The 13,617-nt window shown below is 47.5% G+C and overlaps 1 protein-coding gene across 1 annotated transcript in view; it reads right to left on the reverse strand.

Moving 5' to 3' along the window:
- ADAMTSL3 (ADAMTS like 3) overlaps positions 1 to 13,617 on the reverse strand; it is a 317,132-nt gene that overhangs the window by 26,752 nt on the left and 276,763 nt on the right. The window contains 3 exon segments of the mRNA XM_038767353.1: positions 500 to 627; positions 3,886 to 4,960; positions 10,670 to 10,823. Coding sequence (XP_038623281.1) covers positions 500 to 627; positions 3,886 to 4,960; positions 10,670 to 10,823 — 1,357 coding nt within the window.

A 13,617-nucleotide genomic window follows, 5' to 3' on the forward strand; every position in this document is an offset into this window, starting at 1 on the left:
TTATTATTATTATTATTACTCTATTTATCTTACTTGTATATATTTACTCTTCTATTTATTTTGTTAATGATGTGCATATAGCTTTAATTCTATTTGTTCTGACGATTTTGACACCAGTCTACATGTTTTGTTTTGTTGTCTGTCTCCCCCTTCTAGACTGGGAGCCCGTTGTTGGGTAGGGACTGTCTGTATATGCGGTTAACTTGTACTTCCCAAGTGCTTAGTACAGTGCTCTGCACACAGTAAGCACTCAATACATATGATTGAATGAATGAATGCCCAACTGGTTGCAGGAGGTCCCTGGGTGAGGAGTATAAAAGAAGTTTAATCAATAAGATCAAGCTGCTGCTTAAGGCTTGAGGGATCTTCCAGAGGAACGTGCGGCAGGGTTGGGGCTGGGGATTGCTTTCATTCTAGATTTCCACAACAACTCGAAACAGCCCTCCGAAACCCTGGGATTTGGTGGAAGAAACCTGGCCAGCTTTCCCCAGAGTCTTACCTGCGTACAGCACCGAAGACGTCAGCGGGTCTGACCCAAGTTCACCAACCGCCATGCACGCATACAACCCCTGATCTTCCCGTGTGAGATTCCGAATCTGCAAGTGCTTCCGTCCCTCCAAGATAAATCTGTAGAAAGGTCAGAAATACCATTAAAAAAAAATCATGGGGATTACTCGGAGAGATTCAAGCCAGAACCTCCCCAGATGGAGTGGTGCCCCATTGCCTCGGGGCCCAGTGGGGATGCTGATTGACGATGGTCAGGATGTCAATGACACTGATGAAGTCAGGGGGAGTTTCAAGTCTCTGCTATTCTGTATCAATCAGTCAAAGGTCTTGAGCATTTTACTGTTAAATAAATAATAATTATGGCATTTGTTAAGCGCTTACTATGTGCCAAGCCCAGTTCTAAGCACTGGGGTAGATTCAAGGTAATCAGGTTGTCCCACGTGGGGCTCACAGTCTTCATCCCCATTTTCCAGGTGAGGTAAATGAGGCACAGAGAAGTTAAATGGCTTGCCCAAGGTCACACAGCTGACAAGTGGTGGAGCCGAGATTAGACCCCTTGCTCTCTGACTTCCAAGCCCGTGCTGTTGCCACTAAGCCACGCTGCTTCTCTTCTGCTTCTCTTCTCTTCTTTTCTCCTTCTCTTAGCAGACCACCGTACTGAGCACCCTGGGTGAATGTAAGGCAAAAGAGTTGGTAGACATGATTTCTGCCCTCAAGGAGCTTACAATCTAGTGGAGGGCACAGACACTGAAATAAATTACAGCTAGGGAAAGCAAATTAGTATAATGATATGGACATAAGGGTTTGGTGTTGTGGGTGGTGGGGTAGCCAACTGCTTAGGAGATGAGGTCTCAAGTACTCCTGCTTCTCCCCACTCCAGTCCATACTTCACTCTGCTGCCCGGGTCATTTTTCTATAAAAACATTCAGGACACGTCACCCCACTTCTCAAAAAACTCCAGTGGTTGCCCATCCACCTCCACATCAAACAAAAACTCCTCGCTATTGGCTTTAAAGCACTCTACTTCCTTGCCCCCTCCTATTTCACCTTGCTACACTCCTACTACAACCCAGCCCGTAAACTTAGCTCCTCTAATGCTAACCTTCTCACTGTGCCTTGATCTCACCCCTAGCCCACGTCTTGTCTCTGGCCTCCCTCCCTCTGCAAATCTGAAAAACAATTACTCTCCCCTCTTTAAATCCTCATTGAAGGCAAATCTCTTCCAGGAGGCCTTCCCAGACTAAGCCCCCCTTTCCTCTTCTCCCACTCCCTTCTGAGTTGCCCTGACTCACTCCCTTTATTCTTCCCCCGTCCCAACCCCGCAGCACTTATGTACATAGCTGTCATTTATGTATTTGTATTAATGTCTGTCTCTCCCTCTAGACTGTAAGCTCATTGTGGGCAGGGAATGTGTCGTTCTATTGTTCTACTGTACTCTCCCAATCTACTGTACTCTCCCAATCCCTGTTCTGCCAATTGTCAGCTGTGTGACTTTGGGCAAGTCACTTAACTTCTCTGTGCCTCAGTTACCTCATCTGTAAAATAAGGATGAAGACCGTGAGCCCCCTTTGGGACAACCTGATCGCCTTGTATCCTCCCCAGAGCTTAGAACAGTGCTTTGCACATAAGTGCTTAATAAATGGCATCATTATTATTAGTAGTAGTAGTAGTAGTACAGTGCTCTGCACACAGTAAGCACTCAATAAATACGATTGAAATAATAAATGAATGAATGGAAGTGCCCGAGTGATAGAGAAGACTGGCACGGAAATGGGTTGGGGAACAGGCCTGTTAGGGAACTTATCTTAAATCAGCTCCAAGCTAGCTCTTAGTTTCATCCTAACTGGACAGAACTTGGGCAGGAAGTGTGTTTCCCAACATGGCATCACAACGATAAAGTAAAATGTCGTTGGCTGACCTGGGACAGGTTTAAGTGGGTGGGGAGAAAGTGGCCTGATGAGTTTTGTTTTTCCGGTGATTTCTCCTAGGTTAAGCTCCAGGGAGTTAACCATCGTTGGGCCGACACTTGGGTGAAAAAGCTCAACCAGACAATAAACAAATTACCAGGGGACCCCAAGACACTGTTTCGGTGGGTTACAGTGTGACCCCCTCTGGCCCCAGTGACCTCAATCAATCAGGGATATTTATTGGGTGCTTAATGAGTGTGAAGAACTGTATTAAGCATTTGAGAGAGTTCAACAGAAGCCCTAAAGGAATTTCAAATCTAAAGGGGGAACAGTGTGGCCTAGAGGATAGAACCCAGGTCTGGGAGTTAGAAGGACCTGGGTTTTAATCCTGGCTCTGCCACTTGTCTGCTCTGTGATCTTGGGCTAGTCACTTAACTTCTCTGTGCCTCAGCTACCTCATCTGTAAAATGTGGTTTAAGACTGTGAGCTCCATGAGGTACATGGATCGGGTCCCACCTGAATTAACTTGTATCTACCCCAGTGCTTAGTACAGTGCTTGGCACAGAGTAAATGCTTAACAAATACCATAAAAAAGGGAGGAGACAGGTAGAAATGATTCACAAAAGGTGGGAGTGGGAGGAAGAACAAGTTATGTTAGGAAGTAGTACAAAACGATCAGGATTCAACAGCTGAATAATTCAATCCACAAATGAATATATGCATACGTACAAATGAACCTATGTATATAGGCTCTGAAGACAGGAATAAGATACATAAGTGGTAAAGGTGGGCACTGAGTTGATGAGACAAGGGTGTGGGGAATTAATTGGGGACATCTTCCTGCAGGACCTAGATCTCCAGGAGGGCTCTGATTGCTTACTCCGTAACTTCAGCCTCAGGATGTCTGAAGTCTTCTCTGCAGGCAGTGGTCTAATCGCCCGCCGCTATTTTTCTGGCTCCATTAGAAAATAAAACTCCCCCAAAAACAAACCGAAGGAGGCAAGAAACTCAATGAGACTTTGACTCCAGTGGTGATTAGTGTAAGTTCATTTCCTTTCTCTCCACCTAATATGGGATCCTCTCATCTCTAAGAGCAAGATTTTGGAAGCTGCGAGGGATATTAATATCCATGCACATCTAGATTGGACAAGTGGCGGAGCCAGAATTAGGCTGAATAATTCAACAATCCCAGGCCTGTGCTCTATTCACTATGCCATGCTGCTTCTCTGAGCACTGCCCACTATGGGACCTTGGGCAAATCACTTCACTTCTCTGTGCCTCAGTTCCCTCATCTGTAACATGGGGATTGCGACTGTGATCCCTACACGGGACAGGGACTGTGCCCAACCTGATTATCTTGTAACTATCCCAAAGTTTAGAACAGTGCTTAGCACTAGTAAGCACTTAACAAATACCATAAAAACAACAAACAAGAAGCCATTAGGAAAACCTAAGGCCCCACTTTACTTACTTTTCTGAGGGCCGTAAAGCCACCCCATCCTTGGTCCACGCATATCTGACGTCCCTGCTTCCCCCTGCCTCACACAGCAAGTTGACAGTCTGGGTCCTCTCTGTAATGAACACGGGATCACCGATCCTGGCGCTGACCGTTGGGTCGAATGATATTCCAAGAGGTTGATTTGACTTTGGATAATCCGATCCCTTTCTCTTGGAGGCCGGCTTGGGCGGCACTTCCCGATCGGAGGGGCCTTGGACAGTGGCTTTGACCCCCGGGGGAGGCAAAGGGCTGGCCTCTGTTGGCCCCCCACCCATCATAGGAGCGGAGAGTTCAGCCACCAGCTGATAGATGACTCGGGACGCTAAGTCGTCACTCGTCTCCCCGGTTTCGATGATCCGGCTCATGTTTCTTACGAGCTCCTCAAACTGGGCTGGGTCCGTGCTGTGGGCCCCCCGGCGCGCGCCCGCTCCCCCATGCTCTTCCCCAAGGCCTTGTGGGCGGCCCAACTCGAGAGGGTCACCCCCGCCGGGGGCGAGCGTTCTTGGGGACGGCTGGTCGCTCACTTGCCCGTCGCCCAGATAGAGGTGGTTCTTTTCGCTCCACAAGTGCCACATCTTACTCATCTGATGCCACTTGGCCTCCAGGCCATCGGCCTCATTATGCACCAGGCCACCGGACCCTGGGGTAGGCTTCCCGGAGCCGGGAGGCTCAATCAATCTGTCGTCTGCGCCGATGAGTTTCAGCACAAAGGTCTCATGCACGGTGCCAGCGATGCACCGGTACACCCCGATGTCACCCGCCTGGAGGCTGCGCACTTTCAGGGACCCGGACTTGGTTATCCAGAGCCTCTTGGAGTTCTTCAGGCCCCGGCCATCCTTCTCCCACCGGATCAGAGACTTCTGGAACCCATGTACGGGGCACTTGATGACCACGGAGGTTTGAGGCCTCAGATAGGCCCGGCTGCCAATGGTAAAATGAACACGCTTCTCCCTCCTGGTCTGAATGTAGATTCTGTGGAGGCCGAGGATCTGAGGGAGCCGGGTGCCAGAATGGGTCGGGGGTTCAGCTTTAGATCCCTGCTTCTCATCTAAGAGGAAGCCCCCCCCAAAATATTTCAGTTTAAAAATACAAAGCTGTGGCCCAGCCAGACCAGAACCCTCCCTGTCAATTCCGAGGGAAAGGGAAGGAAACCGAAGAGGATGGATATTTTGGCTCCCCTTTCTCTTCGTGTCTGACGCCAGCCCCCTCCTCTACTTGCTCCTTTACTGCAGGCCCCCTGGGGGGCTGGGGACTGCATCTTTATCTCACCCAATGCACCTAGCAAGCACTTAATAAATTCGATTACTCCTACATGAAATCCAATGAGAAGCGCAGGCCTGGAGGTGCCTGCAACAGTCCACGAGGAGCAGCATGGCCTACTGGAAAGGTCATGGGCCTGAGAGCCAGAGGATCTGGGTTCTCATCCCGGTTCTGCCATTTGTCTACTGCTGTAGACTTGACCTTGGGCAAGTTACTTCACTTCTTTGTGCCTCAGTTTCCTCATCTATAAAATGGGGATTCAATGCCTGTCTCTCTCCTGCTTGGACTGTGAACCCCATTGAGACAGGGGTTGGATCTGACTTGATTCATTTGCATCTAAACCAGCTCTTAGAACAGTGCTCGGTACATAGTAAATACCGAACAATAATAATAATAATGATAACAATCCCATGTGCTGGGCTAGGCCCACAGCCTTACAGGATGATGTCATACATGCTATTTTGCGGAAGGATGCTGAGTTCACCTGACCCTATTGCATTTCCCTGCAGGGAGAACCCAGAGAGCCCACATGCCCTAGCGCCTTTCTGGGCCCTGCCTGGGTCTGTGAGAACCTGGGTCTTTGAGAACCTGGCCACAGATGTCACAAAGGAAGGACTCTGGACAGAAAATACTGGACGGGAGGTGTCTGATGAGGTATCGACCCTGAATGGGGGACGTTCTAGCTGAAAACTGATCTGTTCTGCCTAAACCTGCCTAAACCTCAAGTCAATCCAGGGACCGGGATATTAAAGCTAGGAATCAGTTTCCCAGCGAAACCCAAGGGGTGCAGGGCAATAGAAAATCACCCTCCCTATTGCAACTGCCAAAGATTAATGTTAGGAGGACTTGCTATGAAGAGTCTGGAAAAAGTCATGAAGTGTGCTGATATAATAATTGCCAGAAAAATACAAACGGTCAATTCTACGGTGTTTCCAATGACAATGTATGGATCCGAAATCTGGACAGTGAAAAAGCAGGATAGAAAGAACAGCGAGTCCTTCAGAATGTAATGTTGGAGAATTTTGCGAATACCATGGACTGCCCGAAAAACAAACAAATGGATTTTACAGCAAATTAAACCAAAGTGGTCTTTGGAAGGCCAAATGACTTGGATGAGCATATTTTGGACACATAAGCAGGAGAACTAATTCTCTGGAGAAGACACTAAGGCTAGGAAAAGTCCAGGGAAAACATGGGAGAGGCAGACCAGCAGCTAGGTGGATAGTGACCATAACAACGATAATGGAAAAACCATTGGAAAGGTTGTAGATTATGGCAGAGGACAGGATGTTCTGGAGGAGGTGTATCCATGGAGTAGCTATGAATTGGAAATGATTTGAGGGCTCTTGATGATGATAATAAAAAAAATAATAATAATAATTGCACTTCACTGTCTATCTGAGCAGAGCCCGCCCTAGACCCATGCAGCACTTCTGATGGCACTGTGGGACTAGCAGTTGCCGGAAGAGCGTTTCCAACTGGAATTAACTCCCAAGCCCTTAGGAAGATGGTGTCAGCATTCAGAGGTGACTCTAGGGTTCTACACTCCCCTACTTTCTCTTTTTGAGGAAAGGGCAGATTTTAGGACTCGTCTCAAGGAAGCCCTGAACATTCACGGTCCCAATTTACTGCTACTATCTCAATATTTTTTTAAAAATAGTATTTATTAAGCTCTTACTATGTGCCAAGCACCCTTTTAAGCACTGGGGTAGATACTAGTTAATCAGGCCAGTTACGTTCCCTGTCCCACATGGGGCTTACAGTCTGAGTAGGAGGGAGAATAATTCCCCTTTCTGCTGTTGAAGAAATTGAGGCCCAGAAGAGTAAAGTGACTTGCCCAAGGTCCCACAGCAGACAGCGGTGGAGCTGGGACTGGGACCAGATCTTCTGGCTCCCAGGCCTGTGCTCTTTCCACTAGGCCAAACTGCTTCCCTACATGGTAATCATCTGATGGCCAGGACACCCTGTGGGGTCCAGCTATCCCATCCCTCTCTCAGGATGCTGGCCACACTGGAGCTCAGAAATATTTCCTTTTCTTCTCCCGCTGCCCGCCCCTGCTGTCTGCAAAAGACACAAGGCTCATATACTCCCTGCTCAGCCCCGTCTCTGCGGTTTGGGCCCCTAACTGGTTTTTAATGGATTACGAACTTAACAATAACATTCTTAATTAGGCCACAGCTCCAAATGAAGTCCAGATTTTAGAACCGCTTCTCTTCTAAACTAACATATTTACCAAGGAGTAGCCTCCCTACCCAGACCGTTGTACTTCACTGTAGGTTTTCTGTGGCCTGCTCCATCCGCAGCTCTTCTCGGGGGACTCCAGCTTCTCAAGCCTGCTCCCAATCAATCAACTGAATTTACTGAGCTCTTAATGCATGAAGAGCACAGAGTGCAGAACAGGTTCAGCGGGAGAGCCAGCTCTCTCTGCTAAAAATTCCCTCTGAATGCTAGGGCTAACTAACTGAAAATGATGGTGATGATGATGCTTATGGTATTTGTTAAGCGCTAACTATGGGCCTAGCACTGTTCTAAGCACTGGGGTAGATACAAGGTAATCAGCTTGTCCCACGTGGGGCTCACAGTCTCAATCCCCATTTTACAGATGAGGTAACTGAGGCACAGATAAGGTAAATGGCTTGCCCAAAGTCACCCAGCAGACAAGTATATATCAGTGAATATATATGTTTCAGACAAGTATATATATATATATATATATAGCTATAATTCTATTTATATATCTATAATTCTATTTATTATTATTACAAGCTGACACAATCCCTGCTCAGTAGCTTACTGTCTAATACAGAGTTCAGTACACAGTATGCTCTCAAACAACCTGATAACCTTGTATCTACCCCAGTGCTTAGAACAGTGCTTGGCACATAGTAATCACTTAACAAATACCCATCTGTCTACTTGTTTTGTTTGGTTGTCTGTCTCCCCTTTCTATACTGTGAGCCCGTTGTTGGGTAGGGACCGTCTCTACATGTTGCTGATTTGCACTTCCCAAGCACTTAGTACAGGGTTCTGCACACAGTAAGCGCTCAATAAATACAATTGAATGAATGAATGAACCAACTCCACTGATGGATGGACTGAGCGGGCTGCATACCCAGTGGTCATTCCTAGGTGGGGCCACTCCAGTTCTCTGCAAGTTCCTCTTTCAGTATTTGTTTGCCTGATTTCTCGTACAGCAGCCGACTGATGCCCAGGCTCACCTAATCTGAAGCCTTTGCTAATGGAATCGTTCTAGGGGCCACGAGAAGCAGCACGAACTAGTGGAAAGAGCACGAGCCCGGCAGTCAGAGGACCTAGGTTCTAATCCCTGCTCTGCCAGTTGCCCGCTGTGTGACCTTGGGCAAGTCCCTTCCCTTCTCTGGGCCTCAGTTACCTCATCTGTAAAATGGAGATTAAGACTGTGAGCCCCTTGTGGGACAGGGTCTGTGCCTAATTTGATCTCGTGTCTACCTCAGAGCTTAGAAGAATGCCTGGCACAGAGTAAGCGCTTAACAGATACCGTTATTAAAAACATAAATGGGAGACCTCGATTCCATCAGAGAGCAGTGGGACTTTAATGATGCGAACGCATCTGCTCACGGTGCCGCTTCCCCTCGGCCAGGGTTCATGGCATGCTAAGCCAGCTGGGCCCTGAGTTGTTCATTCATTCACATTCAATCGTGTTTATTGAGCGCTTACTGTGTGCAGAGCACTGGATGTGTCCGGCCCCCTGCCCTCACCCATCCCCGCCTTCTGAAGAGCTGTGGAATGACTTCCTGCATGGTAGCTCTTGGAGTGCAAGGTCAGAGGTCAACCACCAAATCCACAGAGCGAGCACCCTCTCAGGCTCTGGTGGCATATTCCCACCTCCAGCCTGGGGTCCTGACTGCGCAGGGACTAACTGTCCACCCGCTCCCCCCCGACAAAGCCCCCACATCGGTTCTGCTAACCACCGGGCACCCTCTCTGGGGCACGATTATCCCTCTTTCCTGAGGAAGCCGTCCTCATTACATTAGTACCGCTGCCTGCCAGGCAATTTGCCGGCTGGCCACGCTGTCAATCAACTGTCTGCAATTAATCCAAATCAGAGAGATATGCAGCCCAAATATTTTATTAAACCCAGCGCCAAGGACATTCCTGAGAGTCCATGGGGCTTTGGTTAAGTGGCGTTTAGAACCTCAGGATTTTGGCATGTTAATCTGCAACGAAGCCCAGGAAAAGACGCTTCAAATTATGCATGAATTGGTGATCACTGGATTTTGGATTTGTTCTGGTGAATAAGTCTCCAAATGAGTGGACGATTCACATCTCTTGGAAGCAGGGGGCAGGAGCTCTCGCTGCTGTGATTCTCTGGGCCAATGATTCAGAACTAGGTTTGCTGCTGCTTTCAGCGGGCTCAAGCAAATCTTTCGCTCATCTCTCCTCCCTGTCTCCACCTCCCAGAGGTGGGCTTAGAGCCGGGAATGGATTCAGAGGCTCTCCACAGACCACCCTGCCTCTCCATTATCCAATTCCAAGCGGAGCTGGGAACTAGGCTAGAAACCACAACAATCCCCCACTAGGAATGGCTTTGTATATTTGCATGTACTTTCAGCTCTTGTGCGCTCTTGAAAGACAGGCTCTCTGTAGATCTAACAACTAGGTAATTTGTGATTTTTTAACCCTCCTATGCCAATCCAAGCTAATTACTGACTCAAAATTACTGAAAGCGATGAAAAATTCAGAACTGTGCTTTCACGCGTGCATTTCATTCGCTCACGGGAAGCAGTGTAGCCTAGTGGAAAGACCATGGACCTGGAGGTCAGAGGTCCTGGGTTCTACTACTAGCTCTGCCGCTTACCTGCTGTGTGACCTTGGACACATTACTTAACTTCTCTGTGCCTCAGTTCCCTCATCTGCCAAATGGGATTCAATACCTGTGCTCCCTCCTTCTTAGAATGTGAGCCCCATGTGGGACCTGATTATCTTGTATCTATCCATTCCAGTTCTTGGTACGTAGAAACACTTAACAAATACCACAGTTATCATTGTTACTATTAATATTATTATTATTAATATCATTATTACTATTGTTGTTGTTATTACCTTAACCTTGATTTACACCACCCCAAACAAAAAGCTCAAACCTGTCTTCTTCTGCTTTTTATAGAGGAAAAATATAAAGAAGGTGAATTTGTGGGTAGCCCTTGTTCCTAAAGAAGCATCCTGCCTCAAACTGGAGTTTAAGACTTCCTCAGTGAACAGGGGCAAGAAGAGTTGGGGGCTAGAGTGCAGCACAGTGAAATGAAACGAGAGAGAAGTGTTTCTGGTTGGGCTTCAGGCCCAGATTTTGGACCCTCCCGGGAGCATTCTTAGGTCTGCGGGACTTCTCCCCGGATGAGAAATATTTTGCCCTGCTGGGGGAAGCGTTTGTCCTTGGGCCGATGAAGGGAGCTGAGGGGAAGCCGCGGAGGGGGGCTGGAATAAGAGAGGCGGGCATCCTGGGGAGATACACACTTACCAGGGCAGGAGGCCATCCGGCACGTCCTCAGCAGGGGCACACGGGGGAGGGCGTTACACAGGGAGCCGTTCACTGCAGCGTCCTGTCCTCCAGCTGTCAGCCTGTGGCAGATCAGCTTCCTCCTCTGGATCCCGGCACCACAGCTGACTGAGCACTGGAACAGAGACAGACTATCAGGCAGAATATGGTGGTACCGTCCCCGCCAGGAGCCACCCTCCTCTTCTTCCTTGTGGTTTAGCTTATGTCAAGGAGCGCTTGGGGTGTTGGCGCCTGCTAGTCCCAGGTGGGCCAGTGAAACCTCTGGGCCTTTATTCCTCCACCTAATTAAGGAACATTCGCCCCTTCCACATAGGAGGCTATGGGGGCCAGCCCCCTCTCATCCTCCCAAGCAGTGAAGAAGTAAAGCTTGGGCAACTGTGGCCCAGCTCTGTCTTCCTGAGCTGCTGAGGGCCCCGAAGCCAGCACCCTCTGGGCGGAGTTTAGCTGCTTTATTTTGATTATTGATCTTTCAATTGCAATTTTAACTTCCCTTCACTGGATGTGCATAATATTCTTTTGTTAGAGGTCTGACCCCCTCGACTTATATTGTGAGTCCTTGGGGAGGCCAGGACTGAATGGATTTCCTGGAATCTAACCTCGCTTCCTAGTACAGGTCTTTGTCCTTTCTAAGCATTTAATAACGATGATAATAGTAATACTATGAAAGCACTTACAATGTGGCAACCACTGATAAACTCTGCTAAATCTAACAATAATAATAATAATTATTATGGTACTTGTTAAGCGCTTACTATGTGCCAAGCACTGTTCTAAGTGCTGGGGTAGATACAAGTTAATCAGCTTGAAAACAGTCCCTGTTCCACATGGGGTTCACAGTCTATTTTGAGCCTGTTCCAAACGGGGCTCAAAATAGAAGGTAGGGAGAATTCCTGGCCTGGAAGTCTTTCCCTGCCCATAGATGCCAGTTCACCACTCTCTCCACCTTCAAAGGCTTATTGAGGTCACACCTCCTCCAAGAGGCCTTCCCTGATTAAGCCTTCTTTTCATTCTGCATTGTCTGGGCTCTTGGATCTGTGCCCTGTGGGCATGCGGTATTCTCCCCATCCTCAAGCCCTCAGCACTTATTCATTTATATTTAGATTTATTTATATTAATGTCTGCCTCCCCCTCTAGACTGTAAGCTCCTTCATGGACAGGGAATGTTTCTACTAGCTCTGTTCTGTACTCCCTAAAGTGCTAAGTACAGTGCTGTGAGCCCGTTGTTGGGTAGGGATTGTCTCTATCTGTTGCCAAATTGTACTTTGCAAAAGCTTAGTATGGTGCTCTGCACACAGTAAGCGCTCAATAAATACGATTAAATGAATGAATAAGCACTCAATAAATGTCACTGATTGATCGAGAGGAGTAAACACGGTCATTTTACCAACGCGGAAATTGAGCAAAGGGAGCTTAGGTGACCTGTTCAAGTTGACACAACCAATAGGTAACAGAGCTGGGCCTTGACCCTGGGCCTCCTTGACACCCAATCCCATTTCCTTTCCACTAGGCCACATAGCTTCATATTTACTAATAACAACAGTACTAGAGAACAGTTAATTCCGGTGGGAAGAGCACAGGTCTGAGAGTCAAAAGACTTCAGTTCTAATTCTGGCCCTGCCAGTTCCCTGCCATGTGACCTTGAGCAAGCCACTTTGCTTCTCTAAATATCATTTTCCTCATCTGGAAAAAAAGGTTTCAATACCTCTTCTCCCTACCCGCTAGACTAGGAGCCCCTTATATGACAGGGACTGTGTCCAACCTATTTGGTGTCACCCCTTGCGCTGAGTACAGGGCTTGGCACCTAGTAAGCACTTTAACAACTGCTGCAAATATTATTATCATCATTATTATAATAACTATTATTAATGCTTAGTGCAGGGCTTGGCACATAGTAGTCGCTTAACGAATGCCACAGTTTTATTTCATTTGCTTAGTACAATGCTTAGCATCTAGCAAGCCCTTAACAAATACCACAATTATTATTAAAGAATAAAAACTGCAACAACAATACTACTCCTACACTTTCTCCTCGTCCTCTTCTCCTAGTAAGATAGGCTTGTCCCAGTGCATTCCCTTATCCATGTAGAGAAAGGGAGCTACTTCTTTCTTTTTCCCAACACATACTGTTATCCCTTCTGATTTGGATGTCAGTGCTCTCAGCGGCCTGCAGTTTTTCCCTCCAACCTTGCTCTGTCCCTCACACTTCTTTTCTCTGTCCTGGCCCCACAAGAGGGAGGGGCATATATGTAACTCCAGTTTAACATGGAAAATCATGTCATTTTTATAATAATAATAATGATGGCATTTATTAAGTGCTTACTATGTGCAAAGCACTGGGGAGGTTACAAGGTGATCAGGTTGTCCCATGAGGGGCTCACAGACTTAATCCCCATGTTACAGATGAGGTAACTGAGGCACAGAGAAGTGAAGTTATGGTTTGAAGAGGTCTGGAAACAAATACCCCCCATTCCTATGTCAAAGTGACAGGCTCCATGTAAACTCCTCTTCTGTCATCATCAAAGGCGGCTCGGCGTGAACAGGGCAAGAGGGAGTTCCTTGTGGTGTGACCCTGGGCAAGTCACTTCACTTCTCAGTGCCTCAGTTACCTCACTTATAAAATGAGGATTAAATGGTGAGCCCCATGGGACAGGGACTGTGTCCAACCGGATTTGTTTGCATCCATTCCAGCGCTTGGAACGGTGCTTGGCACATTGTAAGCGCTTAACAAATATCATAATAATTGTTACTATTATTATGCTGGTTTCTCCCAGCCTTCTGAGTTGAGCTGTTTTTCCCTCCTGCCTTGTCCCGGGAAACATGGGAACAGAACTTGGAGGAAGCCTCATTCATACTCAAAAATACAATTATGATATCTTACAGTCAAGGTGGTCCTTGTTTTGGAGAATATT

Source organism: Tachyglossus aculeatus, chromosome 26 (genome assembly GCF_015852505.1).
Source record: "Tachyglossus aculeatus isolate mTacAcu1 chromosome 26, mTacAcu1.pri, whole genome shotgun sequence".
Lineage (NCBI taxonomy): Eukaryota > Metazoa > Chordata > Mammalia > Monotremata > Tachyglossidae > Tachyglossus > Tachyglossus aculeatus.